The sequence below is a fragment of the Dendrobates tinctorius genome, unplaced genomic scaffold (assembly GCF_039654945.1).
Source record: "Dendrobates tinctorius isolate UK_male_01 unplaced genomic scaffold, ASM3965494v1 ptg000075l, whole genome shotgun sequence".
NCBI classification, from domain to species: domain Eukaryota; kingdom Metazoa; phylum Chordata; class Amphibia; order Anura; family Dendrobatidae; genus Dendrobates; species Dendrobates tinctorius.
Window position 1 is genome coordinate 21,351,754 of NW_027361743.1, and position 26,115 is coordinate 21,377,868.

The 26,115-nt window shown below is 47.7% G+C and overlaps 1 protein-coding gene across 2 annotated transcripts in view; it reads right to left on the bottom strand.

Moving 5' to 3' along the window:
• POGLUT3 (protein O-glucosyltransferase 3) overlaps positions 1–25,786 on the bottom strand; it is a 41,303-nt gene extending 15,517 nt beyond the window's left edge. The window contains exons 1-3 of one of the 2 annotated variants that reach the window (XM_073583092.1): positions 25,495–25,786; positions 10,573–10,770; positions 5,914–6,200 (exon numbers count right to left, since the gene is read on the bottom strand). In XM_073583092.1, coding sequence (XP_073439193.1) covers positions 5,914–6,200; positions 10,573–10,770; positions 25,495–25,747 — 738 coding nt within the window. In that variant the 5' untranslated portion in view covers positions 25,748–25,786. The remainder of the gene's footprint in view (positions 1–5,913; positions 6,201–10,572; positions 10,771–25,494) is intronic. The other variant, XM_073583093.1, reaches the window with a different exon arrangement.
• Positions 25,787–26,115: the final 329 nt, after the last annotated feature.

Genomic DNA, 26,115 nt, shown 5'->3' on the forward strand with positions numbered 1-26,115 from the left:
TTTTTCCCTTTTGTAAGATCAGTCAGGGGGGTAGCGATGGCTGCAAAATTGGGTATGAACCGGCGATAACAGCCGGCGATCCCCAGGAAGGCTTGCACCTGCTTCTTGTTGACAGGTTGTGGCCAGTCCTGAACCGCCTGAATCTTATCAACCTGGGGTTTAACAACACCCCTCCCAATTACATACCCCAAATACCGGGCTTCTTCTAGCCCGATATGACATTTCTTGGGGTTCGCGGTTAGACCTGCCTCCCACAGGTCGTCAATCACAGCTTGTACTTTCTGGAGATGAGTCTCCCAGTCCAAGCTGTAAATGACAATGTAATCCAAATAGGCCGAAGCGTACTGCCTATGCGGGCTAAGGAATCGATCCATCAGTCTCTGGAAGGTCGCCGGTGCTCCGTGCAGTCCAAACGGCATATACACATACTGAAATAGACCTTCCGGCGTAGCAAATGCCGTCTTTTCTCTGGCAGCCTCCGCCAAAGGGATCTGCCAATACCCCTTTGTTAGGTCTAGGGTCGTAATATACCGGGCTTTTCCAAACCGATCTATTAACTCGTTGACCCGGGGCATAGGATAGGCATCAAATTTTGAGACCGCATTCAGTTTCCTGAAGTCATTGCAGAACCCGATTGTGCCGTCCGGTTTAGGAATTAACACAATCGGGCTGGACCAAGCACTGTGCGATTCCTCAATGACACCTAACTCTAACATTGCCTTCACTTCTTGGGAAACGGCTTCACGGCGCGCTTCCGGAATTCTGTAGGGTTTCACGTGAACAGTGACACCAGGTTCCGTTACGATGTCATGTTTCATTAGCGTAGTCTGCCCGGGTTTTTCTGAGAAAAACTTTTGGCTGTGAAGTAGAAACTGCCTGACCTCAGTCTTTTGCCGCTCCGAGAGAGTCTCTGCAACTCGTACCTCCGGTACGGTATGCGAGCAGACGGGGCGGGCTAGCTCCGCTGACAAGGCAGACCGATCTTTCCAGGGTTTTATCAGATTTACATGATAAATCTGTTCAGGTTTCCGTTTACCTGCCTGGTATACTTTGTAGTTTACTTCACCAACTCTTTCCTTAATCTCAAAGGGGCCCTGCGACTTTGCCAGGAACTTACTGTCCACCGTGGGGACCAGGATCAACACCCTATCTCCGGGTGCAAACGTACGGATCTTGGCGCCCCTATCATAGATTCTTTTTTGGGCTCCTTGAGCCTGCATCATGTGTTCTTTGACGATAGGCATAACAGCCGCAATATGGTCCTGCATTTGTGTGACGTGATCTATCACCGTTTTAAACGGAGTGACCTGACCCTCCCAGGTTTCTTTTGCAACGTCTAACAGTCCGCGAGGACGTCGGGCGTACAATAACTCGAAAGGCGAGAACCCCGTGGAAGACTGGGGCACTTCCCTGATGGCAAAAAGCAAATACGGAATTAAATAGTCCTAGTTCTTCCCATCCTTGTCTATCGCCTTTCTCAGCATCTGCTTCAGAGTTTCATTGAACCGTTCGACCAACCCGTCTGTTTGAGGGTGATACACGGATGTGCGTAACAGTTCGATTTGTAACAATCGGCAGAGCTCCTTCATTACCCTGGACATAAAGGGGGGTCCCCTGGTCGGTGAGTATCTGTTTTGGTATACCGACCCGACTAAACACATGCACCAGTTACTTGGCAATCGTCTTGGTGGCCGTGTTACGCAAAGGTATGGCCTCCGGGTAACAAGTGGCATAATCCAAGATGACCAGGATATGTTGGTGTCCATGTGCAGACCGTGGAAGGGGCCCAACTAAATCCATCCCAATCCTCTCAAACGGGACTTCAATAATAGGTAGGGGTACCAAAGGGCTACAGAACCGGGGCTTAGGTGCAGAGGCTTGGCAGTCAGGACAAGACTCACAATATACACGAACATCGTGATGCATGCCTGGCCAAACAAAACAGTGTAATATCCTTTCGGTGGTTTTCTGGACACTCAGGTGACCTCCCATCACATGTCCGTGGGCCAGGTCCAGCACCTGCCGCCGGTAGGGTTTTGGCACGACTAATAGTTGCACCGTGTCTTCCCCCTTTTTCTCTATCTGATAGAGTAAATCATTCTCCAGAACCATGTAAGGATATGCCAGCCTAGAGCCAGGTTCTACGGGTACCCCATTTATCACTTTTACATTTGTCCAAGCCTGAGAAAGGGTAGGATCCTTTATTTGCTCGCTTTGGAAGTCATCTTTCTGAACTTCTAAATCCGGCAAACGGGGAGTGGCTTTCGGCCTCCTCCTCTTCCCCGGTCTCCTCCGTATCACCCGCCATGACTGAAAACGGGAACTGTAGGTCATTTCCAGCAGACTCTTCCCCCGAGTCTTCTGGGGAGACCTCTTCCAGGGGTTCGGGACCCACACGCGCCCGGGGAGAAGAATCATGTACATTATTACCCTGGGATATGAACTGATTCTCCCACAATTGCCAGAAGTGGGGAAAATCCCGGCCCAGGATAACATCATGCAATAACGCCGGGACGAGTCTCACTTTATGTTGCACAGACCCATAGGAAGTAGTAATGCATATGACCGTGGTGAGGTACGAACAGGTGTCTCCATGCACACACGTTACAGAAAATTTGTCTGATGGTCCAGTCGGGGCTGACACCAGACTGGCCTTCACCAGAGTCACCACACTTCCCGAGTCTAACAATGCCACCACATATTTGCCATCAACAGTTAAATCACACAAGTGTTTTTCCACCTCCTTTTGACCAGCATTCACACTCACTACCCGTGCAACCATAGACATGCGGTTTTTAGAGTCTGTGACGTCGCACTGCATGGGTTCAGTAGTGAGCGGACAGTTCGCAACAATGTGTCCCATCTCTTGGCAGCGGAAACACCTAACGGGACCCTTGCTTAGACCATAGTTCGTTACTCTCGGCCTCGCAGTGCGGGCAGTCCCGTTTTCCTCCCCCACTGTCTTAGGGATTTTTCCATCTACCCTACTCCCTGGAACAGTCTTACCGGTTCCACGTGGAGACGATGAAGAATGAGGTGGGGTAGCGTCGTCTCGGAGTCCTTCTGCCACGGAGTAACGTTCAACCAGATCCACCAGTTGATCTGCTGTCGTAGGATTTCCATGGCTTACCCACTTCCTCAGGGCTGGCGGTAGAGCTCTCAGGTACTTGTCCATGATGACTCTCTGGATTATCTCTGGCGCTGTCAACTCCTCGGGTTGTAGCCACTTCTTCGTCACATGGATCAGGTCGAACATCTGTGACCGCGGTGGTTTATCCGGCTGATAAGTCCATTGATGCACTCTCTGTGCACGGACAGTGGTCGTCACTCCCAGCCGGGCCAAGATCTCGGCTTTCAGTTTGTCAAAGTCCTGCGCAGCTTCAGGCTCTAAGTCATAATAAGCCTTTTGGGCCTCACCGGAAAGAAACGGGGCAATCAGGCCGGCCCATCGTGCCTTCAGACATTTTTCTCGCACCGCCGTCCGTTCAAATGTGGTCAGGTATGCCTCGACGTCATCTTCGGGCGTCATCTTCTGCCAGTACCGACTCATGTGAATCACTCTCGACTCGGCTTCCAGGTTAACCTCATGTAGGCTTGCCAGGCGCTGCGCCACCTGCTGGAGAAGCGAACGATCAGTAGCTGTCATGTCCACCAACTCCTTCAGCTGGGCCATCATCACCCGATTAGCTTCTTGCTGGACGGCGGTGGTCTGTACCAGCGCTTTCACCACGTCCTCCATGCTCATGCTTGCAAAGTGATGCCCGCATTCTCCACCACAATGTGATAAAACACTTCGGGATCACCTTTGCTGGGGTCAAAGGTCACGTGCGTTCAGCATGAAACTCAGGCGCAGAGCTGGGATTCGAGTATAACTGACACTGGGTCAGGTTTATTAATGGTGAAAGCAATGCATAAAGAAATAAAACATAAAACAAATCCTTGCCTGTCCGGCACTAACTAAACAAGGTACCACCTAACTACCAACTGGCGGGCTTCTCCCGTCCAGCCAAACCACAGTTTCAGTGGGCACTGCTTCCACTCACGTGTCTCTCACACAGACAGGCTCTCTGTGTTCCCAGGCTGAGACACTCACACAACCACCTGGCATCCTTTTATATCCACCTCCCATTATACATTAGTAAGCAGGTGCGATACTGACCAGACTAGGCCACATAGGAAAGGAATCTGGGCGAGATATACCTGCCCTCATCCACTATTCCCACATGATTCTCACAGTGGGTATGGAAAGCATTCAGACCCCTTTAAAAATTTCACTCTTTGTTTCATTGCAGCCATTTGGTAAATTCAAAAAAGTGCATTTTTTTTCATTAATGTATACTCTGCACCCCATCTTGATTGAAAAAAAAAAACAAAACAGAAATGTAGACATTTTTGCAAATTTATTAAAAAAAGAAAAACTGAAATATCACATAGTCATAAGTATTCAGACCCTTTGCTCAGTATTGAGTAGAAGCACCTTTTGAGCTAGTACAGCCATGAGTCTTCTTGGGAATGATGCAACAAGTTTTTCACACCTGGATTTGAGGATCCTCTCCAGTTCCGTCAGGTTGGATGGTGAACGTTGGCGGACAGCCATTTTCAGGTCTCCAGAGATGCTCAATTGGGCTTAGGTCAGGGCTCTGGCAGGGCCAGTCAAGAATCGACACAGAGTTTTTCTGAAGCTACTCCTTTGTTATTTTAGCTGTGTGCTTAGAGTCATTGTTTTGTGGGAAAGTGAACCTTCGGACAAGTCTGAGGTCCAGAGCACTCTGGAAGAGGTTTTCATCCAGGGTATCGCTGTACTTGGCCGCGTTCATGTTTCCTTCAATGGCAACCAGTCATCCTGTCCCTGCAGCTGAAGAACACCCCCATAGCATGATGCTGCCACCACCATGTTTTGCTGTTGGGATTGTATTGGGCAGGTGATGAGCAGTGCCTGGTTTTTTCCACACATACCACTTTGAATTATCATCAAAAAGGTCTATATTCGTCTCATCAGAACAGAGAATGTTATTTCTCATAGTATGGGAGTCCTTCATGTGTCTTTTTAGCAAACTCTATGCGGGCTTTCATATGTCTTGCACTGAGGAGAGGCTTCCGTCGGGCCACTCTGTCATAAAAGCCCAACTGGTGGAGGGCTGCAGTGATAGTTGACTTTGTGGAACTTTCTCTCATCTCCCTACTGAATCTCTGGAGCTCAGCCACAGTGATCTTGGGGTGCTTCTTTACCTCTCTCACCAAGGCTCTTCTCTCACAATTGCTCAGTTTGGCTGGACAGCCAGGTCTAGGAAGACTTCTGGTGGTTCCAAACTTCTTCCATTTAAGGATTATGGAGGCCACTGTGCTCTTAGGAACCTTGAGTACTGCAGAAATTCTTTTGTAACCTTGGCCAGATCTGTGCCTTGCCACAATTCTGTCTCTGAGCTCCTTGGCCAGTTCCTTTGACCTCATGATTCTCATTTGGTCTGACATGCACTGTGATCTCTTATATAGACAGGACAGGTGTGTGCCTTTACAGATCAAGTCATATCAGTTTAATTAAACACAGCTGGACTCCAATGAAGGAGTAGAACCATCTCAAGCAGGATCACAAAGAAATGGACAGCATGTGACTTAAATATGAGTGTCTGAGCAAAGGGTCTGAATACTTATGACCATGTGATATTTCAGTTTTTCTTTGTTAATAAATTTGTAAAAATGTCTACATTTCTATTTTCTTTTGCAGTCAAGATTGGGTGCAGAGTGTACATTAATCAGAAAAAAAGAACTTTTTTGAATTTACCAAATGGCTGCAATGAAACAAAGAATGAAAAATTTAAAGGGGTCTGAATACTTTCCGTACCCACTGTATCAGCATGCTGAGCCTTGTTCACCCCGATTATTGGATCCGGATAAATGGAGGCATTTTCTTACCTTTCTTGACAGAGACTGCAACATTTCATCAGAGAACATTTTAAAGTCTGTGTATTTGCCCAAGGAACGTCTATAGATCTGATTATTGAGGACTGTGTAATGGACTATGGCACCACGATTTTCTGTAAATCTCCTGGGCACTTCCTCCAGCATTCTGTCCAGGTCTATAGATGGGAAGGGGGCAAAGTCTTTTGAGATCTGAGCTTCATTGCTTGGACATGAAAGAGTTTGCTGCCAAGTTTCAGGGTCATCTTCTGAACAGTCACAGTACTCGTGATAAACTGGTCCTAGAAAAGCAATAGAAACCACTTAATGAGGATGTCTCACCTCTGAGACCTACATCTATCTCCGGAACAAAGGACTCCCGATTCAGCTGGCGCCTGACCACCAGAGATTGGACAGAGGTGGCATGTGCCGACTCTCTCTGTTCATTGATATAGGAGATCTAAAAACATCCAAGAAAATACAGTACTCCCAGCTGTATTCAGAACTCCCAGAGCAGTAAATGAGGAGAGCTGGGGCATGAGCTGCCACTTATCCACTCCCAGTTGTCTGGATGCAAAAGCTGGAACGTGGGATCAGGAAACACCTGTTTTGGAGAGATATTTGCACGTTCTAAAGATGGGACACCCATCATTTAGACCTTTATCTGTTGTGAGAAAACCCCTTTTAAAGGGGTATTCCAACCTTAGACATTTATGGAACGTCAACTGGATAGATGTAGGCTCCAGAGGTGGGATTTGCATCTGTTTCTAGAACAAAGATAACACAGCCCCATACTGCATTCAGGTGGAGAAGAAATAGAGAAGCATTCATGATCAGGCATCTATGGTACATCCTGTGTATATGCCTAAATGTGAAAAGTGGGAACTGAGGAAACATGGGTTTATGGTCAAGGAGAAGATGTGCACATGTAAGTGAATGTTTCGTTTCGAAGGACCAAAAGATCCAGGACACCAGACATGACATATAAATACAATAAGCCTGAAGGGGTTCCTTCACAGTTTCCACTTACTAGATGTGTCCCTTGAGAACAAGCACATCATAGTGAACAGGAATCTGTAGAGAAACGTCAGAGCAAGTGTTCAGTTTCCCTGCATTGCCTCCACAGGGGAGATGAAGAATTACACAAGGCTCATTCAAAGAATTCACTTCATTCACGCAAATTCGGTGGATTCAGTCCACATAGTTTTATTGTGTACGTGATCCTTTATAGGTTGGTATTTGGTGGTGTGCGGGAAAACAATATTTCAGGATTTACAAGGAGACATGAAGATAAACTAGAGAGTAGATGAAATGTATCCTCTGCTGTATCTAGGACAAGCCAAGACAAAGCCCGCCGTCAGGTCTCCATCCATTAGGCAGCAGGAAATGTTAATGTATCACCACACCTTCTAATAATAGGAAGTTTCGAGAGCTCATTGAAATCATTAGTGGAGCAGTTTCACTTTATCTCTTAATCCAATCTTTTACATTTACTGTTTTCATTCAAGTTGTTTCTCAAAAGCCGGTAATTTCATTCTCATTATAAGAGAAAAATGTGCTTGCAGGGTGGTGTTTAGGAATTAGAGTATAGGCCGGGGTTATGCAGGCCTTTTTGAACGTGTAGCTAAAGTTCTAGGAACATTTCCTAAATATGTGTTTTTTTTAAAAGCCTTGTCATCATGGTGACATTACACACTATAATGACCTGAACAAAGGCCAACCCAAACTCCAAAAACATTGGGACACTGTGTAAAATGTAAAGAAAACAAGAATGTAATAATTGGAAATCTCTTACATTCATATTTTATTCACAAAACAACATAAGAGCACAGATCAGAATTTGAATACTAGAAATGTTTTTATTTCATTTGGAAAAATTAACTCATTTTCAAACTGATGGAAACAATACATCTCAAAAATGTTGGAACAAAATGCTGGAAAAGTAAGTGGTATTAATGAAAAACAGTCGGCGGCTCAATGTTCAACAAGTCACACGACTGTGTAAAAAAAGCATGTTAGAGAGGCAGAGTCTCTCAGAAGCAAAGATGGTCAGAGATTCACTAATCTGAACAACTACGTTTAAAAATTATGGAACAATATCCGAAAAATGTTCAACATAAAATTGCAGACTTTGAATATCACACTATCTACAGCACATAATATCATCAGAACATACAGAGATTCTGGTGAAATCCATGTGCATAAGGGACAAGGCTGACGGTCAATATTAGATGCTTGTGATCCAGTGGCCTTTCAGGCGACACGACATTAAAGAGAGGCATGATTCGGTCTTATAAATCATTGTATGGGCTCAGGAATTATTCCAGAAATCATTGTGTGTGAATACAGTTCGCCATGCAATCCATAAATGTAAGTGAAAGCTCTAACATTGAAAGAAGTCATATATCAACACAATCCAGAAATGCTGCAGTCTTCTCTGGGCCAAAGCTCATTTACAATGAACTGAGACAAAATGGAAAACTGTTCTATGGTCAGATAAATCAAATTGTGAAATTCTTTATGGAAACCACAGACATATATCCAGAGGACTCAAGAGGAGAAGGACCATCCAGCTTGTTATCGGGGCACAGTTCCTGCATCTCTGAAGGTATGGGGTAGTTAGTGCCTATGCACGGGCAGGTTACATATCTTGTAAGGCACTACCATTGGTGAGCATTATCCAGAAGTTTTAGAACAACACATGCTCCATCCAGACAACGACTCTTTCAGGGAAAACCTTGCATATTTCAGCAAAACATAAGCCACATACTGCATCCAGCACAACATCATGGCTTCTCAGAAGAAGAGTTCGGGTGATGATCCGGCCGCCTGCAGTCCGGACCTTCCACCAATAGAAAACATTTGGCGGATTATGAAAGGAAAAATCCAGCAAAGACCCCGGACTGAGGGGCAGCGAGAATTCTTCATCAGGCAAGAATGGGCCAACATTCCTCTCCAAAACTCCAGCAATTGTCTCCTCACCTTCCACACATTTACAGACTGTTGTATAAAGAAGATCTGATGCTCCATAATGGTGGACATGATCCGGGCACAACTTTTCTTGAGATGTTTTGCTGCCATCCATTTCTATATGAGATAATTTTTTCAAATGCGATGAAAAATGTCTAATGTTCAACTTCTGATCTATGTCCTATGTTTTGAATAATATATGGCGATAATATTTCTAGATCATTATATTCTTGTTTTCTTTACATTTTACACAATGACTAAGCATTTGCCTATGGGGGTCACAAGAAATCGCATGTGTACAAAACATCTGAGTAAGAACTCTATGTCCTACAGTCACCAAATACTGTAATGCCAGGGTTAGAATTTTGGTAGCAATGTTATGCTGGGATTGATGGTGATCCTGTGAGCCATGTTTAGTTTCTTGCTTAGCTAGTCACAGTGATTACAATAAGTTGTTCAGACTACTTGACTCATCTACTATTCTGTAGTCTATGAGCTGTGACAAAGTCACTGGCAAAGTACTGGAGGGGAGATATGTGTCACTGAGGTTACTAGCTTCAGTGATGTGAACCTAAAAAAATGCTCCAGCACACTGGAGGGGGGTTAATTGGCCAAGTTAAGGACTAGGTTTAGTGAACAGCTATAGAGTGGGTGGGGAGGCTCTTCACCATATCTCCACCCCAGGGTGGAGTCTAGAAGGTAAATACACAGCTTACTGGCTCATTCAACGCTGGGTGTGGCTGGAGATGAGAACTCCAGAGTGTCATGATCCCAGTGCAGGTTTTGACCTGCACGTCAGGGATTAATGTCTTGAGCTCAGTGCAGGCTTTGACCTGCATGCCTGGGGGTTAATTATTGTGGCCTCTCTTTGGTTCAGGGAGAGCTTCTTATAGCCCTGGGAAACTCCAATCCCTGTCAGTTATACTTTTGCCTTTGGCCGAGTGTGGTGACCCCTGTGTGCCTGTGCCTGTTCATTGTCTTCTAGCTTACCTATATGGTTCTGATCTGGTTCTGTCCCCTGTTGTGAGTTTGCCTGTTGATTCTGTACTGTATATCTGCTTCTCTGGTTTCTGACTTCTTGGCTACGTCGTGGCTATCTGTTCTGTCTAATCCTTTGGTATTGTCGTGCTATCTCGTGCTTTGACCCCGGCTTGATCTGTTTACGTCCCTGTCTATGCCACTTGGTAACTTTGTCCCGTAGTTACCATTCTAGGAGTTTTCCTGCAGCTCCTAGCTCTCTGGAGTTTAGGCCACGCCTCCAGCAGTCACGTGCTTCAGGTCCTGTTGGTCTGAAGCCCGCATCTTCACCTCTGCTGTCCCGCTCCACAGGTATCTTAGAGCACAGGTTGTCTTACTCAGGACATGCACACTGGCTCAGTGAGCAAGTGCAGTGCGGTGTTCCTGACACAGAGCTGTGTTTCGTGAGAAGGAAAGCTGAACCTTTTTATTTTTTATGTTTGTCTCCTGAGAGGGTGGATCCCCACAGCAATACGGACTTTGCTATTTGCTATATTTTGTTTTCCCGTTAGGCCATAAAGGCAGGGTTTATTTTGCTAACTCTGCACTGGTTTGTGCAGTACCTTTAATAAACCAGTGGAAGATTTAAAGAGACCGCGTTCTTGTATCTACCTGTATGTGCAGCCGAGTGAGACTATCTACCACAGAGACTCAACACCACCCCCATCTGGGACACATTTACATTACCTTTTAGTAGATATGGAGACTGAGCGACATGCTTGTCCTCATGGCGCACTTCAATGACCAACCCTTCAGTAACACTTCCATACATGCGATATCTCATCAGGAAGGTGCCATCGTTCCTGTCCAAGGGATCCGGTACATGAATGCGGATATATTCTTTTGGAGACAGAGCTTTAATAACAACCTTAAAGGGTTTACTGCCTAGAAAACAAATTATAAAACAGCATTAAGAAGAAACTGACGTTAATGGTCAGAGTTGTAGGAGTACATAGTTAGTATATAATGTCTACCTATTTTTTAGAAAATAAATTCTGAGAAAGAGTAATTAATGCAATACTGGTGATTCACCGGAATTGTGTGACCATTCCCACAACTCAACGATGTACTCGTCACAGTGCCGGCATGTAGATAGGTAATGATGGGTATCCGGGGAGTGGTGGGGAACAGTGGTAAAAGAGATTTCGCAATAATAACAGTGAAGAAAATTACAGTACATTTATTGATGTATCACGGTCTCTTCTTCAGGGGTATCAAACTTTACAAATTGGTCAAGCCGCTCGAACCTCGATCATACATTAGCCTGCTTACTACGGTCTGTATTCTGCTTTGAGACTTCACTCATCTTAGACACCATGCCCATCTTGTGATGGGATAACTCCACGTTTTACGTCTCTATAGACTTTGTGTATGCATTCAATGTCATTTTATATATTCATTTCCACCACTTACGGTAACTGTATAGAATAGGATCCTGGAGACGTAATATCACTTTTCTTACGAATGTATTCTAAGGTATATATACCTACAATTGTTCTGTGTCTATTTTAATCCAAGCCCGTGATCAAGATCTGGACGGAGCGAAACGTTGGTCATCGTTCTGTCGTGCCGACAGATCAATAGATGCCATTTTCTTCACTGAGTGCCTTGGTCTTTCCTATATTGACAGTACCCTCCAGAGACCTTATTACGGTGACCGCTTTCCACTATCAGTCATACTGTGCTCTAATCAGGTTCTCTCTTTTATTACATGGTTTCCATTCTGTTCACAACCAAAACGGACACACTCAATTGTGTTCTTTCTGTTGCGTCATCCTGTCTTTCCATTACCATGGTGTGTGGATATAATGATACAGACATATTGTCCTGCTATAACAATGTCACATAGCATATGTAATACAAATTTTATTAAACACAGCAAACAGCAAAAATTATTAAAAACATTAAAAATGGTCACAAATGTGACACATACACAGCTAATACAATGCTCATAATAGAGCAACCCACCTGCTACCAACTATCACCCTCCCCGAGAATGATGCCTATATCCCTAGGTCCATGTAACCAGGATTCTCAATAGGAGAATTAGTAAGCCCACACATCGGTAATATAGAGGATATGAGTCAGAAACACCAATAATATACAAATACAATGAAAAAATGATGCAATTCCAACCCAATAATTACAAAAAACAGTACAAGGGATAATGTAAACCCAAGAGGATGCTGATCACTATGAGGTGTACAAAAAAGATAGAAATGCACACTAAATAGACCTCGTATATGCGTAGAGGTACCCCAGCCCAAAATCAGGCATAGGGAACATCAAGGACCAGATCAGCCAGACCATTAGGGGCTAGAGAGGGTCTAAGTGGACAGAGAAAATCTCCATAACCACCCCAAATGATAACCACACATGCAAATCAATACAAAACCCACGAGAAGTGAAGTGGGACAGGTAGAGCCAGAGACCCGATGCGCGTCGCCACTCTAGGTGGCTTCATCAGGAGTACAGATTGCCAGTCAGCTGTGTCAATATATATGGTTGCATAATTAGTAGATAGGGAGCAGCTGCGCCGCTGCTTACTAATGACAGGGTTAACATCCAATATACCTGAGAGTCAGCGGTTAGTCACTGATCCATAGCTATGGCTGACAGCTCACAGCAGCGGCATGTGTCGTCACAGAATGCCAACTGCGCAAGTGTCCAAGGGACAAGGCACGCATCCTGAATGCAGGAAGTGAGAGAGAGCTCAGTATTGCTACTGCGCAGGCGTCGGTACAGTAGACAAAGCGCGCGTCACGAGTAGATGAGAACGACCAATCAAGGGGGTGCTTGCGGTCATGTGACCGATTAACCTTCAAAGATAAACAGCTCACTTGCTGTGGTGATTGTCAGCGTATAACCTGCACTGGGATCATGACACTCTGGAGTTCTCATCTCCAGCCACACCCAGCGTTGAATGAGCCAGTAAGCTGTGTATTTACCTTCTAGACTCCACCCTGGGGTGGAGATATGGTGAAGAGCCTCCCCACCCACTCTTTAGCTGTTCACTAAACCTAGTCCTTAACTTGGCCAATTAACCCCCCTCCAGTGTGCTGGAGCATTTTTTTAGGTTCATATCACTGAAGCTAGTAACCTCAGTGACACATATCTCCCCTCCAGTACTTTGCCAGTGACTTTGCCACAGCTCATAGACTACAGAATAGTAGATGAGTCAAGTAGTCTGAACAACTTATTGTAATCACTGTGAATAGCTAAGCAAGAAACTAAACATGGCTCACAGGATCACCATCAATCCCAGCATAACATTGCTACCAAAATTCTAACCCTGGCATTACAGTATTTGGTGACTGTAGGACATAGAGTTCTTACTCAGATGTTTTGTACACATGCGATTTCTTGTGACCCCCATAGGCAAATGCTTAGTCATTGTGTGAAATGTAAAGAAAACAAGAATATAATGATCTAGAAATATTATCGCCATATATTATTCAAAACATAGGACATAGAGCAGAAGTTGAACATTAGACATTTTTCATCGCATTTGAAAAAATTATCTCATATAGAAATGGATGGCAGCAAAACATCTCAAGAAAAGTTGTGCCCGGATCATGTCCACCATTATGGAGCATCAGATCTTTTTTATACAACAGTCTGTAAATGTGTGGAAGGTGAGGAGACAATTGCTGGAGTTTTGGAGAGGAATGTTGGCCCATTCTTGCCTGATGAAGAATTCTCGCTGCCCCTCAGTCCGGGGTCTTTGCTGGATTTTTCCTTTCATAATCTGCCAAATGTTTTCTATTGGTGGAAGGTCCGGACTGCAGGCGGCCGGATCATCACCCGAACTCTTCTTCTGAGAAGCCATGATGTTGTGCTGGATGCAGTATGTGGCTTATGTTTTGCTGAAATATGCAAGGTTTTCCCTGAAAGAGTCGTTGTCTGTATGGAGCAGGTGTTGTTCTAAAACTTCTGGATAATGCTCACCAATGGTAGTGCCTTACAAGATATGTAACCTGCCCGTGCATAGGCACTAACTACCCCATACCTTCAGAGATGCAGGAACTGTGCCCCGATAACAAGCTGGATGGTCCTTCTCCTCTTGAGTCCTCTGGATATATGTCTGTGGTTTCCATAAAGAATTTCACAATTTGATTTATCTGACCATAGAACAGTTTTCCATTTTGTCTCAGTTCATTGTAAATGAGCTTTGGCCCAGAGAAGACTGCAGCATTTCTGGATTGTGTTGATATATGACTTCTTTCAATGTTAGAGCTTTCACTTACATTTATGGATTGCATGGCGAACTGTATTCACACACAATGATTTCTGGAATAATTCCTGAGCCCATACAATGATTTATAAGACCGAATCATGCCTCTCTTTAATGTCGTGTCGCCTGAAAGGCCACTGGATCACAAGCATCTAATATTGACCATTGGGGACAGTGATGCTAATGTGTGCAAACTGTAAAGTGCTGCGGAATATGTTAGCGCTATATAAAAATAAAGATTATTATTATTATGGCAGCTGCATGACTAGTAATACAGTGGTGATCTACGTCTCGCTCTGGCCGGGAGCACCTATGGGGGAGTGTTTTTGGTCATTGCCTGCCCAGATAAGTACTACAGTGAATGTGCTGTGTATCTTTAGAATGTCCCCTTAATTGTGTCTCTTCACCTATTTGTGACGCGCGCTCTGTTTATTATACGCCGACGCTTGCGCAGATAATCATCACAGCAAGTGAGCTGTTTATCTTTGAGGGTTAATTGGTCACATGACCGCAAGCACCCCCTTGATTGGTCGTTCTCATCTACTCGTGACGCGCGCTTTGTCTACTGTACGCCGACGCCTGCGCAGTAGCAATACTGAGCTCGCTCTCACTTCCTGCATTCAGGATACGTGCCTTGTCCCTTGGACGCTTGCGCAGTCGGCATTCTGTGACGTCACATGCCGCTGCTGTGAGCTGTCAGCCATAGCTATGGATCAGTGACTAACCGCTGACTCTCAGGTATATTGAATGTTAACCCTGTCATGGTAAGCAGCGGCGCAGCTGCTCCCTATCTACTAATTATGCAACCATATATATTGACACAGCTGACTGGCAATCTGTACCCCTGACGAAGCCACCTAGAGTGGCGACGCGCGTCGGGTCTCTGGCTCTACCTGTCCCACTTCACTTCTCATGGGTTTTGTATTGATTTGCATGTGTGGCTATCATTTGGGGTGGTTATGGAGATTTTCTCTGTCCACTTAGACCCTCTCTAGCCCCTAATGGTCTGGCTGATATGGTCCTTGATGTTCCCTATGCCTGATTTTGGGCTGGGGTACCTCTACGCATATATGAGGTCTATTTAGTGTGCATTTCTATCTTTTTTGTACACCTCATAGTGATCAGCATCTTCTTGGGTTTACATTATCCCTTGTACTGTTTTTTGTAATTATTGGGTTGGAATTGCATCATTTTTTCATTGTATTTGTATATTATTGGTGTTTCTGACTCATATGCTCTATATTACCGATGTGTGGGCTTACTAATTCTCCTATTGAGAATCCTGGTTACATGGACCTAGGGATATAGGCATCATTCTCGGTGAGGGTGATAGTTGGTAGCAGGTGGGTTGCTCTATTATGAGCATTGTATTAGCTGTGTATGTGTCACATTTGTGACCATTTTTAATGTTTTTAAGGATGTTTGCTGTTTGCTGTGTTTAATAAAATTTGTATTACATATGCTATGTCCTATTTAGGGTGATCCCCTGCTCATGGCCTATTTGTTTCTCTCTTTTTTGTCAAACATATGTACTATTTAGGTCTAGGTTGGATCCCCTTACTTATTTTTTGGTGGTGCCCCCATTTCTTTGTTTCTCATTGCTATAACAATGTCAGCCACAGTGTCACTCACAACGGTGACAACCAGCGCCCTTGTAACAGTGACAGTCTGTCCTCCACTGGCAGCGTCTGTTACTGTTCCCAATAACAGAAAAATCAGTGGCTTGATAACAATGTCAGCTGCATCGTCCTCCATGCTAGTGTTAGTCAGTGCCATTAAAACACTGACCCCCCAATAACATTAAAACCTGTAAACCAAAACCCCCCCAAAAATACACATCTTGGAAACCAGACAGAACCCATTATAGTCAATACAGCCAGTCTGCATCTTCCATTTTCCTTATCAATTCTCTTTCTCCTAGAACAGAGAAACTGAATGTGAACAGAGCCTTATCCACTGTCCCCCATAAGAATGACAACCAGTGTCCTAGTAGCAGTATCTGAGGGTGAAGTGGTCTAAAATGATGTTGAGAAGGCCGAACTTTTAAATTCCTATTTTGCGTCTGTGTTCTCTAAGAAAGCAATTGTAACATCAACTGATCTTCACTGTGCCATCAAAGGAATAAAAGAATCTACACTATTCATAAACAGAGAGATGGTGAGGGAACACAGCTAATTTACATGAATTTAAATATTCTGGTCCAGATGAATTACATCCTAGCCTAGGGTACTGAAAGTGTTCGCAGACGACATTTCAGAACCACTAGCAAGAATCTTTGAAAAATTCTGGAGAACAGAAGTCCCAGAAGATTTGAGAAGAGCAAAAGTTGTCTCTAGCTTCAAAAAAGGAAAGAAGATGGAGCCAGGAAATTACAGGCCAGTGAGCCTTACTTCTAGAACAAGAAAGATATTGGAACAAACTATTAAACAGCATGTATGTAAGTACTTGGATAAGAATACAGTAATTAACCAGAACCAGCATGGGTTTGTAGCAAATAAGTCATGCCAGATTAGTTTAATTTCCCTCTATGATGGAATCACTGACTGGGTGGATCAGGGAAATGCGGTAGATATAGTATACCTCGAGTTCAGCAAAGCATTTGATAAAGTATCTGATACTATCCTTATTTAAAAAATGACCAAGCATGACATTGACAAGGCTACGGTTAGGTGGATTCATAAGTGGTTCATTAATCATACTCAAAGAGTGGTAATAAATGATTGCACATCCAATTGGGTGATTGTTTCAAGTGGGGTACCACAAAGTTCTGTCCTGGCCCCAGTGTTGTTCAACATTTTAATAAATGATCTAGATAAGGGAGCTGAAAGTAAACTAATCAAATTTTTGCAGATGATGCAAAGTTAGGATGGATAGCTAAAGCCCTCGTTACACATAGCGATATCGCTAGCAATATCGCTGTAACGTCACTGGTTTTTGTGACGTTATAGCGATATTGCTAGCGATATCACTATGTCTGATACTTACCTCCGACCGCTCCCCCGCTGGTTATCGCTGATCGCGCGAGAAGGTCGTGGACCATTTCTCGTCGGGCGCTTCCTGCTGGGCTTCCTGTGGCGCCGACGAGCGACGCGTGGACGAGGGCGGGAGGACATCAGGATCGCCTTGTCTGACAGGTAAGTAGCGACCCCCAACCCCTGCAATGTCGCTGGTGAGATCTGCCTGTGTGGCAGCTCACTAGCGACCACTTAGCGATGCACCAGCGATCCATATCGTTGTCGGGATCGCTGGTGCATCGCTAAGTGTAACGGTACCCTAACACTAAAGGAGACAAAGGATTCAGAAGGATCTAGATAAGCTTGGACAATGGGCAGCGACTAATAGAATGGCATTTAACAGGGAGTAATGCAAGATTTTACATCTGGCATGAAAAATGAAAATTACATCTACAGAATGGGAGGAATAGAGCTAAGCAACAGCATGTGTGAAAAGGACTTGGGTACACTAATAGATCACAGACTGCACATGAGTCAACAGTGTGATGCAGCAGCAAAAAAGGCAACCGCCGTTCTAGGATGTATTACGAGAAGCATACAGTTTAGATCACGTGAAGTCATTATTGCCCTCTACTCCTCCTTGGTCAGGCCTCATCTGGAATACTGGGTCCAGCTCTGGACACCACATTTTAAAAAGACATCTAAAAACTGGAGCAATTTAGAGAAGAGCTACCAGGATGATGAGCGGACTGCAAAGCATGACCTAAGAGGAACGGTTACAGGATTTGGGAATGTTTAACTGCAAAAAAAGAAGACTGAGAGGAGACTTAATAGCTGTCTACAAATATATCATCATTATTCTTATTTGCACATGGAAACACAAGAAGCAATGGAATAAAAGAAAGAGAGAAGATATGGATTAGATATTAGAAAAAAACTTTTTGAGGCTGTGTGCACACGTTGCGTTTTCGCGGCGCTTTTTCCGCAGTGGAATTGCCGCGAAAACGCATCCCATGCAATCCTATGGGATTCCGCAATGCTGTGCTAATGCTGCGTTTTTTTCTGCTGAGGAATCGCATAGCAGAAAAATCTGCAGCATGCCCATTCTTTTTGCGGAATCGTGGGGATTCCGCACACATAGGAATGCATTGATCCGCTTACTTTCCGCATGTGGCTATGCCCACCATGCGCAAAGTAAGCGGATCATGTGTGGATGGTACCCACGGTCTGGAGGAGAGGAGACTGTTCTCCAGGCCCTGGGTACCATAATCCTGTAAAAAATAGAATAAAAATAAAAAAATAGAGATATAATCACCCTCCAGCGGCCCCCGAAATCCTTCGCGCCTCTCGCCACGCTTCCGGCATCTTCCGGTCCCAGTAATGCTTTGCGTGAATGACTGCTGATGACGTCACGGGCTCACGAGCGTGACGTCATCTCAGGTCCTTCGCGCAAAGCATTACTGGGACCGGAAGATGCCGGGAGCGCTGCAGAGCAGATCGGGGGCCGTCGGAAGGTGAGAATAAAAATATTTTGTATTTTTTTTTATTATTTTAACATCCTATCTATCACATTTCCAAGCGATGCTAATCGTTTGGAATGCGCAAGTATTCTGCAAGTGAAAAACGCTTGCAAAATGCATGTTTTTCGCGGGAGGGCAGAAATGTTGCGGAAATTTCCACAGCATTTCTGCATGTGTGCACATAGCCTGACAGTGAGGGTGATCAATGAGTGGAACAGGCTGCCACGAGAGGTGGTGAGTTCTCCTTCAATGGAAGTCTTCACACAGAGGCTGGACAGACATCTGTCTGGGATGATTTAGTGAGCAGGGGTTGGACACGATGACCCAGGAGGTCCCTTCCAACTCTACGATTCTATCTGACACTGTCCTCCATAATAGAACTCTCATCTATCTGTAAATATCGGATGTTATACTGATGGTCCGTGCAGCATGTGATTTTTTTTCTGTCCAATTTTTGGAGTGGAATCGCAGAATGCCAAAAACAGCTGAGAAAAAAATCTGCAGATCCGCACAGCCTCATCGTAACATTGGGCCGAGTGCAATCTGATGTGTGAGCGGACCCTCAGAGACACAGCAGGGACAAGAGCCCGGACTGCAGTAACAGCCCTAGTGTCCCCATAACAATGTCAGGTCTCGTGGGTCACATTACTCCTGGTTTACTGCTGACAGAAAGTGACACATGAACATTGCAATAAAGGGCAGAAATAACAAGCAAAGCATCCAAGAAACCTTCCCTGCAGTGTGAGCGGTGCGTGACCACAGGGCGGTGACAGCGGCACACCCAGCACACGTGCCGGCGGTGCCACCTCCGCCTGCCAGTGTGTGCCAGGCCGCTGCCGCTCAGGACGTCACTGTTTATAGAGGAGCATGACAGACACAGATTTTTTGCGCTGGTTTCAGTAAATTGCCCCCTCGCTCCGTTGCTCACAGAAGGAACATGGGGCCTGGAGAATCCCACTATTATTAAGGGCCTGAGCATCCCATGGGACAGGTGAAACCCCACCCGATCACAGTGTACGGGGTCCGAGCAGCACAGCGCTGTGCGCCATGTAGTGGCCGTTCTCCGGTACTGCGGCTCATCTCTCAGTGACGTGAATAGGAGCTGAACTGCAGTACCTGAGAACGGCCACTACACGGTGTACGGTGCTGTGCTGCTGCATATATTTACACTCTATATCCAGCAGATGATGGGGGGTCCCGGGTGTTGGACCCCACTCATCCACCTATACAGTATGTCATTCAGGAGCTGACGCTTCTTAATAAACTAGGAAGCGCCCATGCTGATAAATGACCCCCATGGGATTTTCTGAGAATATCCTTTTTTATTTTGTTTTCACCCCTTAATGACCGCCGATACGGCTTTTAACGGCGGCAGTTAAGGACACTTATGCCTCAGCACCGCTTTTTAATGCTGCTGAGAAATAAGTGTATAGCGTCCCCCCGACGTCGGAATTTCTCTGGGGTCTCGGCTATAGGGGGTATCGGAGACACCGGAGAACATGGTTTGGGTCGGTTTGTTACCGTCCCCAGTGTTGTGATCGCTGTTATTCATGGAATAACCACTCTCTGATTTAGTCTGGGATCACACATACGAGGAATACGGCCGAGTCTCGCATGTTAATACCGGGCACTGCCGCCGGCACTCGGGAGCGGAGCGGCTCCATGTATTGCTATGTGGCCACACGCTCCGCTCCGAGTGCCGGCGGCAGTACAGGGTATTAATATGTGAGACTCGGCCGTATTCCTCGCATGTGTGATCCCGGGCTAAAGGGCACAAAGTGTGAAAATTGCTAAGTTTTCGACAAATTTCCGTTTTTTCATACATAAACGCAAGTTATATCGAAGACATTTTACCACTAACATGAAGTACAATATGTCACGAGAAAATAATGTCAGAATCACCGGGATCCATGAAAGCGTTCCAGAGTTATTACCTCATAAAGGGACAGTGGTCAGAATTGTAAAAAATGGCCCGGGCACTAAGGGGTTAAGGAATTTGTGAAAACAATATTTTTCTGCTAAAAAAGAAAATCCATCATCCTACATATTCCACAGCGCTTTACAGACATTAGCATCACTGTCCCTGATGGGGCTCACAATCCACATTCCCTATCAGTATGTCTTTGGAGTGTGGGAGGAAACCGGAGAATCCAGAGGAAACCCACGCAAACACGGAGAACATACAAACTCCTTGCAGATGTTGCCCTTGGTAGGATCTGAACCAAGGACTCCAGAGCTGCAAGTCTGCAGTGCTATCCACTGAGCCACAGTGCAGTGCTGCTAACCACTGAGCCACCGTGCAGTACTGCTATCCACTGAGCCACCGCGCAGTGCTGCTAACCACTGAGCCACCGTGCAGTACTGCTAACCACTGAGCCACCATACAGTGCTGCTATCCACTGAGCCACCGTACAGTGCTGCTAACCACTGAGCCACCGTACAGTGCTGCTAACCACTGAGCCACCGTGCAGTGCTGCTAACCACTGAGCCACCATACAGTGCTGATATCCACTGAGCCAACGCGCAGTGCTGCTAACCACTGAGCCACCGTGCAGTACTGCTAACCACTGAGCCACCATACAGTGCTGCTATCCACTGAGCCACCGTGCAGTGCTGCTAACCACTGAGCCACCGTACAGTGCTGCTAACCACTGAGCCACCGTACAGTGCTGCTAACCACTGAGCCACCGTGCAGTGCTGCTAACCACTGAGCCACCGTGCAGTGCTGCTAACCACTGAGCCACTATACAGTGCTGCTATCCACTGAGCCACCGTGCAGTGCTGCTAACCACTGAGCCACCGTGCAGTGCTGCTAACCACTGAGCTACCATACAGTGCTGCTATCCACTGAGCCACCGTACAGTGCTGTTAACCATTGAGCCACCATACAGTGCTGTTAACCACTGAGCCACCATACAGTGCTGCTAACCACTGAGCCACCATACAGTGCTGCTAACCACTGAGCCACCATACAGTGCTGCTATCCACTGAGCCACCGTGCAGTGCTGCTAACCACTGAGCCACCGTGCAGTGCTGCTAACCACTGAGCCACCATACAGTGCTGCTATCCACTGAGCCACCGTACAGTGCTGTTAACCAGTGAGCCACCATACAGTGCTGTTAACCACTGAGCCACCATACAGTGCTGCTAACCACTGAGCCACCATACAGTGCTGCTAACCACTGAGCCACCATACAGTGCTGCTAACCACTGAGCCACCATACAGTGCTGCTAACCACTGAACCAACATACAGTGCTGCTAACCACTGAGCCACCATACAGTGATGCTAACCACTGAGCCACCATACAGTGCTGCTAACCACTGAGCCACCGCACAGTGCTGCTAACCACTGAGCCACCGTACAGTGCTGCTAACCACTGAGGCACCGTACAGTGCTGCTAACCACTGAGCCACCGTACAGTGCTGTTAACCACTGAGCCACCGTGCAGTGCTGCTAACCACTGAGCCACCGTGCAGTGCTGCTAACCACTGAGCCACAGTACAGTGCTGCTAACCACTGAGCCACCGTACAGTGCTGCTAACCACTGAGCCACCGTACAGTGCTGCTAACCACTGAGCCACCGTACAGTGCTGCTAACCACTGAGCCACCGTACAGTGCTGCTAACCACTGAGCCACCGTACAGTGCTGCTAACCACTGAGCCACCGTACAGTGCTGCTAACCACTGAGCCACCGCACAGTGCTGCTAACCACTGAGCCACCGCGCAGTGCTGCTAACCACTGAGCCACCGCACAGTGCTGCTAACCACTGAGCCACCGTACAGTGCTGCTAACCACTGAGCCACCGTACAGTGCTGCTAACCACTGAGCCACCGTACAGTGCTGTTAACCACTGAGCCACCGTGCAGTGCTGCTATCCACTGAGCCACCATACAGTGCTGCTAACCACTGAGCCACCGTGCAGTGCTGCTAACCACTGAGCCACCATGCAGTGCTGCTAACCACTGAGCCACCGTACAGTGCTGCTAACCACTGAGCCACCGTACAGTGCTGCTAACCACTGAGCCACCGTACCGTGCTGCTAACCACTGAGCCACCGTACAGTGCTGCTAACCACTGAGCCACCGTACAGTGCTGCTAACCACTGAGGCACCGTACAGTGCTGCTAACCACTGAGGCACCGTACAGTGCTGCTAACCACTGAGCCACCGTAGTGCTGCTAACCACTGAGCCACCGTACAGTGCTGCTAACCACTGAGCCACCGTACAGTGCTGCTAACCACTGAGCCACCGTACGGTGCTGCTAACCACTGAGCCACCGTACGGTGCTGCTAACCACTGAGCCACCGTACGGTGCTGCTAACCACTGAGCCACCGTACGGTGCTGCTAACCACTGAGCCACCGTACGGTGCTGCTAACCACTGAGGCACCGTACGGTGCTGCTAACCACTGAGGCACCGTACGGTGCTGCTAACCACTGAGCCACCGTAGTGCTGCTAACCACTGAGCCACCGTACAGTGCTGCTAACCACTGAGCCACCGTACAGTGCTGCTAACCACTGAGCCACCGTACAGTGCTGCTAACCACTGAGCCACCGTACAGTGCTGCTAACCACTGAGTCACCGTACAGTGCTGCTAACCACTGAGCCACCGTACAGTGCTGCTAACCACTGAGCCACCGTACAGTGCTGCTATCCACTGAGCCACCGTACAGTGCTGCTATCCACTGAGCCACCGTACAGTGCTGCTAACCACTGAGCCACCGTACAGTGCTGCTAACCACTGAGGCACCGTACAGTGCTGCTAACCACTGAGGCACCGTACAGTGCTGCTAACCACTGAGCCACCGTAGTGCTGCTAACCACTGAGCCACCGTACAGTGCTGCTAACCACTGAGCCACCGTACAGTGCTGCTAACCACTGAGCCACCGTACAGTGCTGCTAACCACTGAGCCACCGTACAGTGCTGCTAACCACTGAGCCACCGTACAGTGCTGCTAACCACTGAGTCACCGTACAGTTCTGCTAACCACTGAGCCACCGTACAGTTCTGCTAACCACTGAGCCACCGTACAGTGCTGCTAACCACTGAGCCACCGTACAGTGCTGCTAACCACTGAGCCACCGTACAGTGCTGCTAACCACTGAGCCACCGTACAGTGCTGCTAACCACTGAGCCACCGTACAGTGCTGCTAACCACTGAGCCACCGCACAGTGCTGCTAACCACTGAGCCACCGCGCAGTGCTGCTAACCACTGAGCCACCGCACAGTGCTGCTAACCACTGAGCCACCGTACAGTGCTGCTAACCACTGAGCCACCGTACAGTGCTGCTAACCACTGAGCCACCGTACAGTGCTGTTAACCACTGAGCCACCGTGCAGTGCTGCTATCCACTGAGCCACCGTGCAGTGCTGCTAACCACTGAGCCACCGTGCAGTGCTGCTAACCACTGAGCCACCGTACAGTGCTGCTAACCACTGAGCCACCGTACAGTGCTGCTAACCACTGAGCCACCGTACCGTGCTGCTAACCACTGAGCCACCGTACAGTGCTGCTAACCACTGAGGCACCGTACAGTGCTGCTAACCACTGAGGCACCGTACAGTGCTGCTAACCACTGAGCCACCGTAGTGCTGCTAACCACTGAGCCACCGTACAGTGCTGCTAACCACTGAGCCACCGTACAGTGCTGCTAACCACTGAGCCACCGTACGGTGCTGCTAACCACTGAGCCACCGTACGGTGCTGCTAACCACTGAGCCACCGTACGGTGCTGCTAACCACTGAGCCACCGTACGGTGCTGCTAACCACTGAGCCACCGTACGGTGCTGCTAACCACTGAGGCACCGTACGGTGCTGCTAACCACTGAGGCACCGTACGGTGCTGCTAACCACTGAGCCACCGTAGTGCTGCTAACCACTGAGCCACCGTACAGTGCTGCTAACCACTGAGCCACCGTACAGTGCTGCTAACCACTGAGCCACCGTACAGTGCTGCTAACCACTGAGCCACCGTACAGTGCTGCTAACCACTGAGCCACCGTACAGTGCTGCTAACCACTGAGTCACCGTACAGTGCTGCTAACCACTGAGCCACCGTACAGTTCTGCTAACCACTGAGCCACCGTACAGTGCTGCTATCCACTGAGCCACCGTACAGTGCTGCTATCCACTGAGCCACCGTACAGTGCTGCTAACCACTGAGCCACCGTACAGTGCTGCTAACCACTGAGGCACCGTACAGTGCTGCTAACCACTGAGGCACCGTACAGTGCTGCTAACCACTGAGCCACCGTAGTGCTGCTAACCACTGAGCCACCGTACAGTGCTGCTAACCACTGAGCCACCGTACAGTGCTGCTAACCACTGAGCCACCGTACAGTGCTGCTAACCACTGAGCCACCGTACAGTGCTGCTAACCACTGAGCCACCGTACAGTGCTGCTAACCACTGAGCCACCGTACAGTGCTGCTAACCACTGAGTCACCGTACAGTTCTGCTAACCACTGAGCCACCGTACAGTTCTGCTAACCACTGAGCCACCGTACAGTGCTGCTATCCACTGAGCCACCGTACAGTGCTGCTATCCACTGAGCCACCGTACAGTGCTGCTAACCACTGAGCCACCGTACAGTGCTGCTATCCACTGAGCCACCGTACAGTTCTGCTAACCACTGAGCCACCGTACAGTGCTGCTAACCACTGAGCCACCGTACAGTGCTGCTAACCACTGAGCCACCCTGCTGCTCATACACCTCAGTGTCAGCCCCGCAGACCTCGCACACACTGGGGCGGGTTTAACAGGTATTTTCTGTATAAGAAGTGTAAGGGGTTAACCCCGGTGCGGTGACGTCAGAGGGCGGGGCTGTCTGGTCGCCGCTCCCGTCTGTCTGGGATGATCGGTGATTATTAGCGGGCGGTCACGTGGTTACCTGGGGAGGAGGTGAGGTTCCGGTCGGCGCCGCTCACTGCCTGGATGTAGAAGTGTCGCACCGGCAGGGTGATGTCCGCCTGCAGCCCCGGCCCCCACACCAGGCTCCGCTCCGGGCTCACCGCCTCCGTACACCCGGCCGCGCGGAGGCTCCCTGCACACAACAGCAGGAGCAGCAGCGGCGCCGCCGCCATCCTGGAGACCGGCGGAGGCCGCACGGATCGTCCGCTCACACCGGCGGCGCCGGGAGTCATTCAAAGTTTTCTGTGGGAAGTGGGACAGGAGATCTGTCTGCTGCTGATTGGTGGCTGGGCAGCCAATCCGGAGAGAGCTGAGTGCTGGGCAGAGTTCACTGCACACAGGGCGCAGCGCGATGCTCTGCAGGGCTGACTGTATACCCGGGGCTGACTGTATACCCAGTGCGATGCTCTGCGGGGCTGACTGTATACCTGGGGCTGACTGCCTGGTGTGATGCTCTGCGGGGCTGACTGTATACCCGGGGCTGACTGTATACCCAGTGCGATGCTCTGCGGGGCTGACTGTATACCTGGGGCTGACTGCCTGGTGTGATGCTCTGCGGGGCTGACTGTATACCTGGGGCTGACTGCCTGGTGTGATGCTC